Source organism: Lagopus muta, chromosome 8 (genome assembly GCF_023343835.1).
Source record: "Lagopus muta isolate bLagMut1 chromosome 8, bLagMut1 primary, whole genome shotgun sequence".
Taxonomy (NCBI): domain Eukaryota; kingdom Metazoa; phylum Chordata; class Aves; order Galliformes; family Phasianidae; genus Lagopus; species Lagopus muta.
In genome coordinates, this window is record NC_064440.1 from 18,084,315 (window position 1) to 18,102,559 (window position 18,245).

General features: G+C 35.5%; 1 protein-coding gene across 6 annotated transcripts in view; it reads right to left on the reverse strand.

The window, feature by feature from the left end:
* Window positions 1-18,245, reverse strand: part of LRP2 (LDL receptor related protein 2) — a 136,918-nt gene that overhangs the window by 2,235 nt on the left and 116,438 nt on the right. For 3 of the 6 annotated variants that reach the window (XM_048953630.1, XM_048953632.1, XM_048953636.1), the window contains 17 exons: window positions 18,017-18,139; window positions 16,958-17,086; window positions 15,628-15,759; window positions 14,571-14,702; window positions 12,900-13,043; window positions 12,068-12,233; window positions 11,077-11,205; window positions 10,055-10,275; window positions 9,441-9,620; window positions 8,556-8,675; window positions 7,107-7,197; window positions 6,502-6,569; window positions 6,219-6,339; window positions 4,403-4,532; window positions 2,281-2,400; window positions 2,082-2,189; window positions 203-274 (listed from right to left, as the gene is read on the reverse strand). In XM_048953630.1, the coding sequence (XP_048809587.1) occupies window positions 203-274; window positions 2,082-2,189; window positions 2,281-2,400; window positions 4,403-4,532; window positions 6,219-6,339; window positions 6,502-6,569; window positions 7,107-7,197; window positions 8,556-8,675; window positions 9,441-9,620; window positions 10,055-10,275; window positions 11,077-11,205; window positions 12,068-12,233; window positions 12,900-13,043; window positions 14,571-14,702; window positions 15,628-15,759; window positions 16,958-17,086; window positions 18,017-18,139 (2,186 nt within the window). The remainder of the gene's footprint in view (window positions 1-202; window positions 275-2,081; window positions 2,190-2,280; window positions 2,401-4,402; window positions 4,533-6,218; window positions 6,340-6,501; window positions 6,570-7,106; window positions 7,198-8,555; window positions 8,676-9,440; window positions 9,621-10,054; window positions 10,276-11,076; window positions 11,206-12,067; window positions 12,234-12,899; window positions 13,044-14,570; window positions 14,703-15,627; window positions 15,760-16,957; window positions 17,087-18,016; window positions 18,140-18,245) is intronic. The other 3 variants (XM_048953634.1, XM_048953635.1, XM_048953633.1) reach the window with 3 other exon arrangements.

The window sequence follows — 18,245 nt, forward strand, 5'->3', positions numbered from 1 at the left end:
GGTGTCTGCTGAGCACTCCATTCTGTATAAAATTCGGTAATTTTTCTCAAAACCATGTCAGATCCATCTTGACCTGAGCAGGAATTCATATGGCAGTTCACTTAGCAGTAAAATTTGTTCACATCCTTTATCCACTAAAAGTAAAAACTAAGTCCAGCAGTGCATTAGCTGAAAAATAGCATAATACAGTATTAAGCAATACCTCCGCGTATATTGGGTTTTCAAAATTAGTGTTTTGTTTCATTTTTCTCTTGAAGAAACTCCACTTTGATTCCTGAAATATACAAATTAATAAACCTTTAGACATTTTTCTCACCATTTCTCAGCAAAATGCCAGCACAGTTGATGATTTTCACTGGGATTGACTGCTAACTTGGTAATTTCAACTGCATGTTCTCACGCTGCTATGTTGTAATTATAATTAATTGCACTGCTTTAAATATTTTAATGCCTGTTCAAGTTTCAATGTTTTCTGGCCACCTTTAACATGACAAATCATAAACACAGGAAAAAAGGTGAATGATCTAGAACTCATCTTTTCCCTACAGATGGGAGTGTGAGTCTTATTTATCTTGTCTGACTGCATCAGAGACTCATCACAAAAACCACAAGAGGTCACAAAAAAGTATTTGAAATAGTCATTTATATCATAATTCAATACTCAGCTTCTACTTTCTCACTAGACAACTGGCCTCACTGTATTATCCAGCAGACATTTCTAGCAAAGGAAAATAAAAAAATTCAGTTTTTCATTATCAAATAATCAAAATAAACATTCAGTCACACTGTACCTTCACATTCCAGGCTACCTCTTTAAATGCTATGTCATGTTATTCAAATGATCTCTCAATGAGACTTCGTCCTTTATTATTGATTACGTTTTTCTACTTGAAAGAGCATCAAGACATCAAATAAAATGAGAGCTCCATTTTACAAGGCATCTCCTCAGAAAAGCGTGCATTTGAAATACGATAAAAGATAGGAATGGAAACAAAATGATCACATAATGTGTCCACTGTAACTCAACAGATACCAACAGATGAAGTATGTAAGGGATTCAGCTTTCTTCTCTGAAGGGTAACTGGCAGTATTCAAAACATTAGACCAGAAGGCAAGACTAAGTTAATTCATTAACTATCATTCCATGCACACCCCCAAAAAAGTTGAAGAGTCAAAAACTGTCTTGAAACAACACAAGAGAAATTACTGAAGGACATGAAATTACAATATCAGGTTGATGGAAATGTCATTTCAAAGCTCAGAGGTGTTTTTTTAGTGCACAGCGTGTAAAGAACATGAAAACAAGACACCATCAGCTCATGCAGATGGATTTGAAAACATAAAAAAAAAAAGTATCTTTCATGAATTATAAGTAATCTAGATGAGATAATAATTGGATTTTGATCACTAAAATGTCCTGTAAGAACAGAAAGAACAAATGCTTTAAATGTCATTTCTAGTAATTTTAAATATGGATAAAATTAATATTTTCCAAATGGTTACAATACACAATGAGTAAATGTCTTACTTCAACTTTCAGTACCAAAAAGAGCTGGGTTTTCCCCATTTCAAACAAAAACGTACTTTTCCTTATGTTTTCTTTTGGTGTGTTATAGAATAAAAAATATTCCCTGATGTTTCTGTTGAGGTACAGCAGTTTTAATATAACTGTTAAACGAAGTCCCAAGTAAAATCTTAGCTATATTCATTTCTGCTGGGAAACAATGACAATTTGTAGCCTTACATTACAATTTTCTGACTAGTATCTGCCCTCAAAATGGAGCACAGCAGACAGTGAAAGAAAATCCTCCATCCCACTCTTGGTATCTTGGTGAGCCAGTCTGAGTTTTTAATCTCAACAGATCCCCACTGTGTGCCCATGGCCATTCTACACTTGCATTCTTTTCCTTTCACTTCCTGATCAGCTTGAAAATAATTTAAATAGTTATTTGCCTTTCTTACACTGCATATGCCAACTTGATGGCCCTACTTACATAGAACACAAACTATATTGCAGTTTCCCTCACAATTCAGTTCCTCTGATTTCAAGCACAAAGGAAAAAAGACATCTGTAGAACTACCTGAGGTGTGTCTGTATTTGGAGGCGGTTCTTTAGGCCTAGCAGATACTGCAGAGGCATACACAGGATTTTCAAAATTTTCATTTTCCACACTACCAGCTCCCGTAACCTGGAGGAGAAAAAGGCAATTCAACTTTCTTCAAAGAAAAGAAGGTTGTAAGAAAAATGGAAAGTGAAAGACAAGCCTAGGTTTCTCTTACCTGCGTTGGTTGAATGACTGTAACTTCACTGGTTCCACCAGCTCCAATATCTCTGGTTGCATACATTGGATTTTCAAATGTGATTGGCTGTTTCCCTGACTCTACTGCAAAGTTTTCATTCTTCAGAGGAAGAAAAAGAAAAAAAAGAAGGAAAAAAAAAAAAAGGCAGTAACTCCAGCACAGTGAATATCTCCATCTCCGCATATCCACTTTATAGACTGATTTTTCATTTCAGAGAAAAATCCATGTTTACTTTCACATAGGGTTAGACAAAATCTAGCATCTATTGAAAGCATAATGTGAAGTTTACTATAATTTTTTTTTACTCTCTAACTTAGCAGCATAGACCATGCTGTGTTTCAGCATTACTCCAATTTCTAGCTGAAAAAAAATATATAGAGTTGACTAATAGACTCAGAGTAGCTTATGATGGAGAAGGATGACTTCCATAAATCACAACTTCAGTAGGGAGGAATTATCAAAAATAAATATTTCATTTTAGAGGCTTCAGACTGACAACCAAACTATCAAGCAGCATCTGAATTGTAAAAGAATGGGATTAATTCATCTTACAAGTATTTACCACCACACAGGCACAGTCACCCAGGGCTAGCCAGTCAAGCGCTAACAGCTGGAATGGTAACAAAAGCAGTACAAAGTCCTAGCCAGGCTCAGTTAGCCTGCTACTTGTGACAGCCTCATCACAGGAATAACAGGAAAGAGAACGAGAAGAGTACTTCAGCAAATTCTTTAAACCTGCCTCATTTCCACAAGCAAATGCCCTATAGCAAAAAGTTTCACACCTGTGCTTTTTACCTCACAACTGGCTCTATCAATTTAGGCTAGCTTGGCTTAGAACAGTAACACTGAAAAACATTCCTCCAACATCCATTTATGCATAAGCGACATTAAAAGTTCAGAAAATATATCCTATGATTCTTTGCTGCCATAAACCAAACTCTTTGAATTTCTTTCCTGGTAAAGCACTATTTTTTATTTTATTTTTTGCAAGCTTGAATTATATAAAGCGCATTAATGGCACTTAAGTAGAAATATTTTGTAGCCAGACCTGGATATTACAAGCAACATAAAAACTGCATTAGCTGGGCTTCAGCATATGTCAACATTAGGCTAGAAAATTGTAAAGTACCATGAAGCTTTTCCATACATGAAAAAGAAAACATACAACTGATGTGATATTCAAGCCTAGAGCTATTTCCCTGTATTTACTGAAATGTTCACATGGTTATTTCATTACAAAAGCTGCCTAGTTCTAACAATCAGTGTGCTTCTTTGTCTGGAAAAAGGTCATATTATGAGCTTGTCTTCACTAGCTGTTTCGTTTCATTTTATTGTCAGTTATGTTTGAAACTTAACATTAAAAATTGAGGGAGTTTCCAATGCAAACTTTGCAGCAAGTGCTTACTATTCAAACATGCTTGAAACTTGTTTAGTAGAAGGAAAAATCTTTTGAGCATTGTATATATTGTAGCAAACTGGGGAATATATTCTTCCATAGGAAAACTATACAGAACAGGAAACACAATGATATGCTATTTCTCAGATATGCATAACAGCATATGGATAAAATAAGAGTTACACTCAATGATGTCCTCAAAACTTAAACCTGATTTGCTTGAACTCACTAAAATAAAAAACAGTCCAAGTATAAAATTGCTGTGCTAAGTAGTATATTCTATGGTTAGTCCTGAGTTTCACCTCTGAAACTCAGAAAATATTTTCCAACATACAATTAGAATTTGAGAACTACATATTTACCTGTTCTACAGAACATGAAGGCTCTCAAGAAATTCCTCCCTGCAATATTTTTATTTGTCTAATTCATTCACTGTATTCACTAAGAATAAGCTGAAATAGTAAAACAGGCATTTGACTTAATTCCTACTGTATAAATCTTGAGAAATGGCAGCCATGTTATTTTAAAGAACAATCTGTTTTCATTTGTAGTTTATAAAAATCTATTTCAGAAAACCTGTGTGTTCATTTTTCTTTTTGAGCACATTTATCATCTCACTGTGTTTTTTACATAGAAGACTTCCCTCTGTCAGCTATAAATGACACCGAAAGGACACAATTAAAAGATATATATACTAAATCTTACCATTTGCATTGCTCTGTCTATAGCAGAGTCTCCTTCAAAAACAGAACCTCCTATGTCCATGTTTACATCTGCACCGGATCGGAAAGTTACCCCATTACCATTTTCAGCTGATTTTACAAGACTGCTTAAGCTACCAAAAAAAAAAAAAAAAAAAAAAAGAACATATTATACAGAAAAGAAGTTTATAAAACAGTTTCTTTTAGTTATTCTTCTAAGCATATCCATCACTTGGAATTTTTGCTGGCTATAAGCAAGCTAATGAGACCATTTATACGTCTGCATTGGTTCAGTAGTTTTTCTAACCTGTTACCCTATTCAGAATGATCACACATCTTCACACGTGCCTATGTAGACACCAAACAGGCTCAAGAAGTTACATTTTGACTACTCTCACTTCACTGTTCTTTTACAGACAAATGTATAAATTAATTCCAAAGTTCAAATTAATAGAAACTGATAAAAAAAAATGAAGCTGCAATGGCATAAAAATTTGTAGATATAATTCCAGATATCATGAAGATACCTATAGGACTGTAAATGCAAATATTCATTCTCCATATAGGTTTACAGAGGCCACAAGAGCACACTAAGTTTGCATAAGAAATACTGGAAATGGAGCTGGTGTTCTGTGTGTATGCTGTATTTATAGGAAATACCTAATACAATTTTTAAAAGCTTAAGTCTAGGATTCTCATACAAGGACAAATCCTGAGTTAAGGGTAACAGCTATAGCCTGCAGTTAACATATGCATTAACCACTTAATGAGGAACTTAACAATGGTTGCACAATGGTATATTTGCAAGAGAAATGAAAACTGAATCTAACCTCACAGAAAAAAAAAAACAAACCACAAAACAAACGAACTCTCCATTTCACATGTATGAGAAGTATAGCTGAAAAGTGATGAGAAAACTTCCTTTCAACAAAGCAGGAAGCAGGGAATTTCACTGTGTAGTTTAAAGACATCTCACAAACCCTTCGTACTACAGGGTTAATTTGCATGAAAATTTTGCCTCAATTTAACTACAGGAATTCATAAATAAATTTAACTTGTTCAGTACACTTAGTGCAGTATATAGAACTGCATTGAAGAAGCAGTTGTAACTACATCTGCATTCCTCATTACAATAATGTTATCACTCTGATTTAAGAGTTACTACCGTGAAACCTGTGCAAAGATGTAGCTTAATACCTTTAAAGACAATTAATTGGCTTAAAGCTAAATACAAATACATCTTTTTTAACAAAATTTTTATTTGAAGCCATTACAAATCATTTTAGTTCATCTTCCTTCAATTTAAAACATCAAATATTTTTAAATTACATTTCACAAGGCTGGTTTTCACTGCATACTGAGACTGTCAGGACAGTAAGAGCCTACAAAATGCACAGATATCACATGCCCTGAAAACAAAGGTTCTCTGCAACTTCCCCATGTTTTCAAACAGTTGCAGAACTCCACCATCAATGTTATACAGATCTCTATACCAGAGAGAACTGTGTTTTCTGACAAAATATTATAGAAAATTAAAACATATGTAACTATAACCTTCTGCAGTCTTTTGAACTGAAGAACCAGATCAAGTAAACAGACTGCTATACTGCTCCTTATTTAAACACTAATTCAGAATGTAGAAGAGTTTGACAACAGTTCTTTGTCCGCTGCTTGGAGTAAAAAATTCAATGAAGCTGCCACAAAACTGCTCATGCCATATTCCAGCGAAACAGGCACATGGCAAACAAACTAGATTTTTCAGAAATATTTGCGCACAAATACATTCTCAGTGCTCAGTCATAAAAGTCTTTGAAACATACCTTGGTAGTTTGGGAAGTGCTGGTAAAATGTTGCCTGTCCGTCTGTAGTTAAAGAAGCCTCCAACTGCTAACACTCCAATTATTATGATTAGTATGACTGTCAACAGCACTGCTACTGCTGCTATCAAAGACAGAAAAATAAGCAAACATTCAAGCAACAAAGCTGCACATACAAAAGAGCCCAGTGAACTAACTATAAGCTTATCCTTCCACAGCTATGACTGTGAGGTATTACATATTCCTTAACTCAAAACATTAAGTGTAATATATAATTGAAGCTTACTTGTTCCAGGAGGAACTCCTTTTGACAATCCTATTTCACAGTAATCTCCAGTGTAGCCATAAGAGCATCTGAAAACACAAGTAGAACAGCTGATGATTACTTGGTACAGAATCTCAGTTTCATTATTATATTCTTTAATATATATCCACTTGTCATAAATTAACTCTGTGCTTAGTAACGTTTCACTGACTGTAAAGATGGTACGTTTGCTTAGAATAAAAAGTGGAAATAAAATCTGCTGAGTCAGAGAACTACAATTCCTGAAGCCAAATGATTTAGTTTTATTGGAACACTGGTGGCACCTAGTGGCTGTTTCAAGTTGTATTTACAGAGCCTTACTTCTCCATTAACATTTTTTGGCATAACTTTTACTAGCCTTCATAGCAGTCTGCCTTTCTGATGTTTTTCCCAAACAGATGCAATTTTACATTGCTTGTTTACTGATATTTTTACACTTACATGTTTTTCTGTGATTGTTACAAACATGCTATTGCCAAAGCATGATATTTACTGAAGCAGTTCCAGAACATTTAAAAGCTTTGAATTGATTGTGCATGACTAAATGAACAAAATCTGACCCTAAGCTACCATAACAACCTACTCACTTGCATTTTGGAAGACCACTTTCATCTATATAGCACGTTCCTCCATACATGCACCTGCACGCTGGTGGCATTGTGGGAGGGGATTCAATAGCTGCAAGAATTGAAAGCCAGATGTGTTATCAGAACACCTTCAGCAAAATAAGTAATAAGCATAAGGCACTTTATTTATACAGAACTTATGCATACAAACTTTTAGGATACTTTTCAGCAGCTTTGTTTTTTTGTTTTTTTTTTTTACGTCTGCCAAATATATTTATTTTAATTGAAGCAAAAACTGTTATCAGAAAATAAGGGTTGATAATATAAGTGCACAAAAACAACTCAGAAGTTGTATGTCTCATTGCTTTTGTTTGCTGGATCAATGCAGACCATTATCTTTCAAGGCTCTCTATTCAGAAAGTTGCAATACTTCACCTCCTCTGCAAAGCCTTTGATCCAAGAAGCTGGAAGTTATACAGAGAGCTAGCAACCTGCCACGTACTTATTTATTCAGAAAACCAGTGGATGGAAGCACATTCTCAGCAACTAATAGCAAATGCAATCAACAGTGTTACTTGTTCTAATCTGAAGGTGCATCGTATGCTTTCATTCACTATTACATCAACTTACTAGCTCTTCTCTGCAGCTTGCATTTTGTGGCAACAAAACAGCATCACTAATTATTAAGAAAACGCAAGTAAGAGGAAAGGCTGGGTAAAAGCAAAAAGAGAGAATGGGAAAAGATCCCAGACGTTATAAGCTCAACTGATTAGAGAGATGTTGCAAGGACAAGGACATTTTAGCCACCATTCATGCCATTTTAAGCTGAGAGTGCTAAAAGAAACAGAAATCCTGCAGCAGTATGCTTTCTTTTTGGGAAAGGCAGAGTAATTCTACTTTATTGGTGCTTTTGGATGTACTATTTGGGGCTCTGCTGCTCTGTAACCACCAAGCACTAACCTGTAGTGCTTAAAAGGCTGTCCAGTATATGATTATCTGTAAGTTATCTCTGTTCATACTGCGGGTCCTCTAAGCTTTGTTTCCAGTGTCCAACACATTCTATTATATTGATCATGCAATAGCTTTGTACAGAATTATAAACACAAGTCATTTTATTTAATCAGTTTGCCAGAAATTCTCTAGTTCTGAAATCAGTGCATTTGTATTGATATGTATTTTAAAATTTTTAAAAGATTTAGAAACTGCGAGTAATTTTGCAGCTAAGTCTGGACTGGACATTTGAGTGGTATTTCTATATCTATTTTATAAGCCACAGACAAAGAGTACACATGAAGTATCCATGAAGTATACTAGCTGACCACAAAACACAGCTGAGAATAAAAGCCATATTTCCTGTCTTAAAACCATCTACTCTGTCATCCCTCTAAATTTCTAATTCAGTAACGCATTACTGTATTCTTAAAGCAAAACTTCCTTTGCTTTTATTTTCAGTTTCACAAATTATTTTACCCGCATCACACTCTGTGCTGCTGCCTTCTACAAACCGAGTCCCTTGAGGACAAGCACAGGTGTATCCTCCTGGTCTCAACAAGCAGAGATGGCTGCAGACATCTTTACAAGGATTAGGCACTGAAAGATAAAAAAATGTGGAAGAGGCAGCTGAAGAAAAGTTCAGCAGCTCAGGCATATCTCAGTTACTGAAATAAAGCAGGGTATTGCATAGTCAGTAGTGTATCATCAATATCACATATCAGAAATCAAAACACGTCTAAATCCAGGTTGTTGTTCTTTGTTTTTTGTTTTTTTTTTTACAACAACTGATGCCCAAACACTGCATTTCTACCAAAGCCTTCTGTCTGCCTTTTCTTACATTCTTCCTAAGTAAGAGACCACAGTTGCTGGAAGCCAGTACAGAAGTAAAGAAACAGAACATTTCTGAGCAACAGGAAGCCTTTTGTTTCTGAAAGCTAAAACATCTTTTAAGAGGTACAATGCTGGATGTTATTCTGGATATCTCTCCCCTGTGATTACTCCAGACATGTCATAGTTAAAACATCCCCCCTAAGGGCAATAATAAGTGGTCAATACTTGTATATTACAGGAATAAATTCATATTGTTGAGTGCCATATCAGACAGTTCCAAGATGGAGGTAAGAATGGAAAGACATGGCCATGATCTATTACTAATTGACTCCGAAGAGCAATGTATGCTATTCCACTGCTGATTTCATTTTATGTACAAAATACTTACCAGACTCTCATTTTTTTGTTTTCAGAAATAAAATCACAAGCTGATTGACATGTTATCAGAAGGTTACTAAGCTCTTTGAGAACAATGATACCAACTTCAATCTCACAGAAATGAAGGGCTTATCCAGGATGCCGATTACCTACCTGACTGATTGTATCTATGCTGGTGATAGATGCGCACTTGAGTAAGCCATGGATTTACAGTCAGAACTTTTACTTTTTCTCCACTTCCAAATTTATCTTTTTTCCAGACTTCTCCTCGTTCTTTAGCTATCCAATATAAATGGCCTTCAAAGACATCAAGGCTGTATGGACTGCCTACTTCTCAAAAGAACCAAACAGTATACTGTCAGCAAGCAAATCTCTACTAAAAACAATACAACTGCTATTATTCAACTAAACACATCATTTAATCCCTTCACTTCAAGACATTCATAGCAGAAGATAAATATCATCACATGACTGACCACCTCATAACACTGGTGTCTGCAAACTGCTTAATAATATACCTTAAAAGAGCAAGAAACTCATTTTCTATATTGTCCCTAAGTTGGTCATGTACTCTTGGAGAACCTGGTTCCCAGGTATTGTGAACTTTGAACCTGGTATGCTACATATCCCTGTATAATGGAGGTGAAAATGCTACCTAGACTTGTTATTTGAAATGCTCTTGAAAATCTAGCATACACGTATGAACAAAGTGCTTGTTAAGCACACATCTTGGTTACTATTGTGTGAGTTCCACAATAAATTCTTACCTCCGTGTAATACTATGGTTCTGTCTGTCCCATCATGTCTCATAGATTCAATAATATTTTCTTTGGAGTCACTCCAATAGATCCTGTCATTGTTCAAATAATCAATAGAGAGACCTGTTGGCCAGCCAAGGTCTTCAGAGACCAAAGTTTGTCTTTGTTGTCCATCCATCCAGGCACATTCAATCTTGGGCTGCCTTCCCCAGTCAGTCCAGTACATGAGCCTGAAAGAACACAACCAGAATTCAGTATAGTACAGAATTTGCCACAGTCAAACAGTAGAGTTTAAATGAACAGGTCAGTCATGAAATATAAAGCTGCTCAGAAGCAGGCTATGTTTTGCAGCTGCGATTAGTAAAGTCACACCAAGTTCATAGAATAAGCATGTTACAAGTACAGAAGATAAAGATGTTTGCACCTCATGTACTGATTTGGAGAGAAGTGGTTTCAGTGACAATTTTTTATTCTCAACAGAAGAAAAATGAGTGAATATGTGAGCACTCATCATTCGAGATAAAGCTACAGAGTCCAAAAATGACTTCAAGGAAATGTGCTGCTTTACTTCAGCTTAGAAGCACACAGCACAATGTTCTACGATCCATCACCGAATACAAAATGCCCCAAGCACTGCTGTTTAACATTCCCAGGCATTTACATTGTTTTTCACTGAAAGACGGTATTTCCCCGCTACTTGAAGTTAGTAAAAAGAGAAAAAAAATTTCCCTATGTCAGCAGTAACACAGAAATTTATACAGAAATGTGGTGAGCACACAGCATTATAAAAAGGAAATTTTTATTTGACCTGCCTGCTGTCACCACCAATCTAGTCCTAAAATGTATTTCCATGGATATAAATTTCCTAACATTAATAAAAAGAAAAACCTGAATTTAATCAGCAAAATATATCCTTAAGTCTTTCCTATAAAGTTCATCATTGTGATTTTTCATGTTGTTGTTGTTGTTTTGTTTTGTTTTTTCACTGAGTGATATTGAAAATAACTCTGAGAAGTCCTGTAGTAACTTACCCACGTTTTGGATTGACAGCAATAGCTGCTGGTTGATCCAGTAGAGAAAAAATAAGCCATTTTCTGTACCGTCCATCTAATTTTGCCACCTCTATTCGATTGGTCCCTGCATCAGTCCAGTAAAGATGTCTAAAATACAGAAATCAAAACATTTCAAAAGTAAATGGCTTATACTTGAGAGAGAAATAATTTTAAAAAATAAATAAAATTCAAAGCTACATCAAAATTGAACAAAATTAGTAAAACGAAACTGTATGGATTACATCTGAAAATTTTCACCATCAACATGAACTTTTTGACACCATCAACATCAGAGTTAAACTTACAAAAGTTATGCCCAACTTTCTTTCAATTTTTCTCCAGAGGAGAAAAAAATTAGGAGTGATCTCATCATTTCTAAAATCAAGTAAAAAAAAAAAAAAAAAAAAAAATTGCCATATTTTAGCCTGAGGAACAATCACAACCAAAAAGGATGGGAAAAAAACATCTTTCTTTCAGGCAAAATTACAGAAACATAATCATTTTCTGAGAACACTTGTATAATCATCAGATTATACAGCATTGCTTAGGGACTAGCTCAGATAGCACAAGGGCAGTAAGAAATGAGAAAAAAGTAACTCTATTACAGATTGGGAAGATCTCCTTTCAACAGTAGTGAAAACTTGTTTTCAAGTTTACCTGAGTACTCAAAAAAGATTCCATCTCTCACGAAGGCTGGCATATTATCACTAACTGACACACAACTGATCTGCCACTTGTGGAACAATGCAAGTTTCCTGAGAATACCTGGTGCCATCCTCAACATGTATTTCATCTATTAACCTGCTGTCTGGGCAAGGAAAGCTTACTGTGTGCCTTTGGACTACTTTCAAACCAAATATCTTGAAAGAGAGAGAATTCATAAGAAAAATAAAAAGTGGATTTTGCACTTCCTGCCAGATCCTTAACATAGTAAGTGTACAACATTTTGCTAGCTTTTCAGTACACTCACCTTCCAACCCAGTCAACAGCTAAGCCATCAGGATTAACTACGTATCTGAGATTCAAGTCAACTTCTTTTGTAGGATTGTTTCTACTGCTGTCAAAGGTGGGCAGATAAGCACATTTGATGGCTCCAAACTGAGAACCCTGTGCCAGAATGCTGAAGTATACAACACCTTAACAAAACAACAACAAAAAAGATATTTTTTAATGTCTAGTTATTCCACATTTTTTGAAAATTCTTATTTTTCAGGGCTCTTATGTCAAGATACTATTTCCAATTTTTTACTCATAAGAATGCAGAATTTTTTGTTCAACTAAACCACATACATTGTGGTAGTGGTCAAACTGTTACCATAGTTGATACGCACACCTAAAATCATCTTGACATAGATTATAAAGAAATGCATACCACAGTTTTCAAGAGTATAGGACCTTAACTCTGAACCTTATTCAAAGGATACTGAGTAGTTTAGTTCAGTTTTCACAGGACTTGAATCAGGTTTGGGGACCAACAGAAGCCCCAGAAGAAAGGGACTTGTTCATAGCAATCCTCTACTAATGCATAATTGTAAAAAGCAACAATTCCACAGCTGAATTCATACCAAAACAAGAGGAAAATAGAACAAAAACTATATAAGATCAAAGTAAAGCATTAAAAGGAACTATGCTGATGTTGAAGAACAAGGAGAGGGGATGGGCATATTCAAACAAGATCTGTCCAATTAGTTAACCCAGTTCGATTTTGATTTCCAACATAAATTATATACCTATGACACAGAAATATGTCTTTTTCAACTAGCCACTGCATGGCTGAGTACTAATTTTCTACACATACTCACTTAGGCCTATCCCTTCAGGGTCCCAATCATAATCCAGAGCTTGGATGCGCTCCTGGTTATCAATATAGTCAGAGTACTGTTCTGAAGAGATATTGTATCTTCGAATGCGCACGTTATCTGGCAGCAGCAACAATGGAGGATTACCTAGAGAAATGATAATTATTTTTTAATATATTTTTATTAATTAATGATGACAATTCATTTTTCTTGTATGCATTTATTTTTAGGGAAAAAAAAAGAATGAAATTCACTTACAGTCAAAACTGAACTGGAGTTTTAACAATTTGTCTGAATAAGAAAGTAGAAGGGACACAGTTCTGCTTCTAAAGCTTCAGAGCTTTCAAATTACCTGGCTTTGCAAAATTAATTAAAAATTCTGGACGTACTTATCACTGAGCAGAGTATTACCATTTTCACCATAGACTTTGCACAGCCATAATCCCTAAGGAAGAAGTCCTAACAAATTGTTAAACATCACAACATTGGCATGTCTGAGATGTGACCTCATATGTCAAAAGTGAAATGCGGGTATACACCACACAGCTCAGATATTACCACCCCGCAGAATGGGAAACAATTTTGCTAACTGCTAATAAATTGTCAATAGCTTGAGTTAGCAAGTTATTGCCTTAGTTCTTCTATCTGATTCAGAAGAATACTCTCCTATGTGATCACAGGTTCATTTGGGTTTAGCTTCAATACTCCACAGGGGTACGAGTCCCACCTGGCTCACTGTGCTTGTGAGAAAATTTAACTGTACAGCCCTTTTTTTAATGACAGTGTCCAGCTGGGAGTCATGGACTTGGATCTTAGGCCTTATTCTGGAAAATTCCTCCTATGTTAATCACATCTACATAGTAGAACTTCAGGCACAAGTGATTTTATAATGCTACCAACTACAATCATATTATCTTCTGTCACTGAGCCCTGAAAATTTCCAGATCTGTCAGATGTGATGTCTAGATGCTTCTTCCTATGGAAAAGGTATTTCAAGAACTAGATTTCAGATACTAGCCCATACAGAGACTATCAAGCAAAAAATCATATCACAGAATCATAGAATGGACTGGATTGGAAAAGACCTCACAGATCATCTAGTTTCAACCCCCCTGCTGTGGGCACAGTAGCCAAACTCTAAGACCAGGTTGCCCAGAGCCACATCCAGCCTGGCCTTGAATGCATCCAAAGATGGGGCATCCACTACATCTCTGGGCAACCTGTCGCAGTGTGTCACCACCAAGTGAAAACTTTTAATACCTTACCTAAACCTCTCCTGTCTCAGTTTAAACCCATTCCCCCTTGTCCTATCACTATCCACCCATGTAAACAATCATTCCCCCTCCTGTTTATACACTCCCTTCAGGCACTGGAAGGCCACAATGAGGTCTCCCTTGAGCCTTCTCTTCTTCAAGCTAAAAAAGCCCAGTTCCCTCAACCTTTCTTCACAGAAGAGGTCATCCTCTACGTCATCTGCTATATGCTACACTGTAAGTAATTATCTAAATACAAAATTGTTTCAGTATTTTATGTAATACTAATGTGCTATCAGTTTATTTCTTTTTTTTTCTACAGCTCTGTACTACTGTTCTATTATTATTATCTGCTGCTCCAACTCTCTATATGTTCTTGCTCTTTACAGGTAGCAATCAATCTTGCTGTTGCTTAACATACCATTAGCTGCACACTGTTTCCCTTGCTGATCACCTACTGACTTGAAGCCATCTGCACAAAAACATTCATAGCTTCCTTTGGAATTTCTGCAGTCCTGGGTGCACGTTCCAAAGATCTCGCATTCATTGATATCTGTAAAGAGAAGGTATATGGAGTTTAATCTCCTTCTTCCACAACTTGGTCGACCATCTTTACTCTATGACGCTGTAGGTATAGCCTTTACCCATATACTCTAAAAGATCAATGACCTAATAAATCTTTAATCTCAATAACATCAATATCAGTTATCTAAAAGAACTCCAGCTCCTGCTTATCGGATTACTTTTCAGAGGCACGTTTTTGATCACATATTTTTCTGCTAAATCTGCCTCATCTTTTGTCTTTGGTGAACTACAATGAGATGCAAGAGCAAAACCCTGTAGAAATGGTGAAGCAAAAAAGACTTCATCCCTAAGAAACTGTATCAGCAGGAAGGATCAGGAAGAATGGCCTTGTACCATGTTTAATAAAACTATTCAAATCATCCATCAGATCTGGAATCAACAAACAAGAAGCAATCACATCAGAACATACTGAAATGGTAAACATGAAGGTACTATGTTGCACGACCACCAACGACAGCCTTTGGGTAAACTCCTCATAATATTTTATCTACATATAATCAAGGCAAAAAAACAGCACAAGTCTTTACTGAGAACAGTACAAAATGAGAACCATAGCCTCCAGTAAGTTTTCTTTTAGTAAGGAAAAATAAAAGCAAATTTCTGTTCCTCAGTTTGCAAAAATACAACTAAATGTATACACAAAAAACAAAAAACGTATACATACAAAATAAAAATAAAATAAAAGACTAGAACAAATCTGAACTGTGGAACAAGCCTTTGTTGAATGACCTGCATTTTAGCGAACATGTTTAAGCAGCAAAATGGTTTAAGAAGCATTTGGTAAATGTACAAACATCCTGTTATAATGCAAGAATAAGTAGCCATATAGAACGATGAAGTGATAGGTCATTGAACACTTGTCAGGGAGAAGATGTTTATAAGACTGAAAATACCATCACAGGAGTTTCGGTTACTTTCACTGGCCTTGTAACCTGGCCTACAAGAACAGATAAAGCCTCCTTCGCTCAAGTTGGTACAGTTATGTTCACAGATATTTTCTGCACAAGTTCGTTCTGTTCCAGGATCTGAAAATAACAAATTAGACATTTATAACCATAAAAATGAAGTGATAAGAAAGTCATAATTTTGATCGTTGTCTATATGAGAGCTATTTTCAATGGTAGTATTATTTTCCTAAGCAAAATCCAATTAATGTGAACATCTTATCTCTAAGGCATAAGTAACTTACAGCCCACAGTAAGCACCAGTCAAGAGTCAACTAAGAATAGTTTCACCTGTAGAAGCAGGTGATCAGGGTCAGGATAATAGCCATAATCAAAAGTATAGCTCCTCAAAAGTATCTGCAGCAACTGCAGAATCTATTTAACATACTCGTCTAGCTCCTAGCTTGGCCAATCTGCCTCCTTCTTATCTATCCTTTCCTTATCATCTAAGCAAAAAGTGTTCTTAATTGCTACCATACATGGCACAGACAGCTTGCTCACCCAGTACCTCATTTAAAGCCTTCTGAAGTCAATATAGGTCACTGCATAAAATGCACTACCCTTTGAGACATGCCTATAATGGAAAAGGCAAGTGAAGTATGATAGATAATATGTGACAGATAGAAGATTGTATTCTTCTCAGAGTACATACAGAATTAAATTGATTTTTACGTACTTCACATATATACAAAGTCCTTTCCTATTCATTGTATGTAAGTAGGAAAGAAGTACATGTTTATTGACAGAGCATATGAAAAGATACTAAGACATCACATTAAGCTCATTATCTCATTTATAACATACATACACATCCCAGTGCTAATATAAACATCTCAATTCAATATATATGTAGAAACAAACAAAAAGCTTTTCTCTCAACATCTCAGGTTTTTGATGTTGGGAAGGTTACAAATGTTAACATCTGACCTGCATTTGCATCTATCCACAAATGCGGAATGCTGAATGTCAGGATATGTCTTTGATTTTCACTGTTTCACATTATTTCTGTATTTTTATATTTTCATCAATCATCATTGCACTGGGTTTTATTACCTAAAGACAACTCAGAATGTATGTGAAACAGAGAAATCAGCAGTGAATTCCTTAAGGCTTTCCCTGAAAGAAGTTAAAAAAATGATATTGCCATGGCTAATCAGATTAAACCCCTCACAGGCTAATTCAACATTAACAATTCCTAGTATTCTATCCAAGAAATATGTACTGTTCCTGAAATGTTTATTTTAATAGCATTGAAATTTTGTGTTCTATTATTACTTACTGCAGCCCATTTCATCAAAATGGTCTCCACAGTCATCATAATTGTCACAGACATAATGTAGAGGAATACAATTTCCATTGCTACACTTGAATTCTTCAGTTGTACAAGGTCTTGGAGTTGGTTCTCTACCTACAGTTGAAAAGATAAGCAGTCTTGTATCACAAGTTCAGTTACACAGACAGCGCTATTACAAACTTTTAATGAGGAAAGCTGATGCAATCTGGTAAAATAATGACTAGAGTGACACTGAAAGTCTGTAGTAGAGCCTAATTAGGGCATTCTGACCTCTAGTCACACTTCAGTGAACTGAAAGATGCCCGTTATCTCATGAAGGCAAAAGGTAGATTCTTCCTGTTAATAGCTAATTTATTTTTTTTGATAGTGCAAACCTATTAATACCCTTTAACTCTTTATATACCTACTACAGACTTCAAGAGGTTGAGATACTGGTACTATTAACTTGACTATTAACTATTGCACAATAGCAATAACAAGTAAGCTGGCTTATTTTGGTTGCTCAATAAACAACAAAAAACATGATTACACTTCATAATACAAAGATCAGCACAGTCAATATGAATTACATAAAACATCTGAGGGCAAAACCCTACTAAACATTAACAGATCTTCTGTAGGATTAGGCCTTAAATATCAAAATTTACTGTTTACATAACTGTGCTATAAATTCAGAAGTCCCCACTTATCTATTTAAAGAACTCTCATTTATCCATCACATTCTTATCTCATAACACAACCAAATTTTTTCTTCTTATTTTAAAAGGACTTTATCGTAAATAAATTTAGTAAAGTTCATAATAAAGTTTTATTTCAAAAACCATACTCTGTACTTATAAGGCAAACCACTGTTTATTTTTGCAACTTATAAGGAGAGCTGTGAATACAGTACCAATAATAACAGTTCAAATTATTTCATATTTAAGAACCAGTTTTCATATACTTATGCTTGGTTTTGACATTTCTGAAGGTCTTCAGCACTATTAAAATACACCACAATTACCGAATTTCCTATTTGCTGCTAAATTCTCTGTGTATACATACAATGTTCCTCCTTCTCATCACTTCCATCTCCACAGTCATCCTCCTGGTTGCACAGCTCATGACTATATATACAGCGATTGTTTTCACATCGGAAACGGAATGGAGATTCACAAGCAATATCCACTGAAAAGAAGAGATCAAGTCAGTCACACAGACAACTTCATGCCACTGAGTCACAAGCTATCCTGCTCAGTTTTAACCTGTAACACTGAAACATTTCCTATATTTT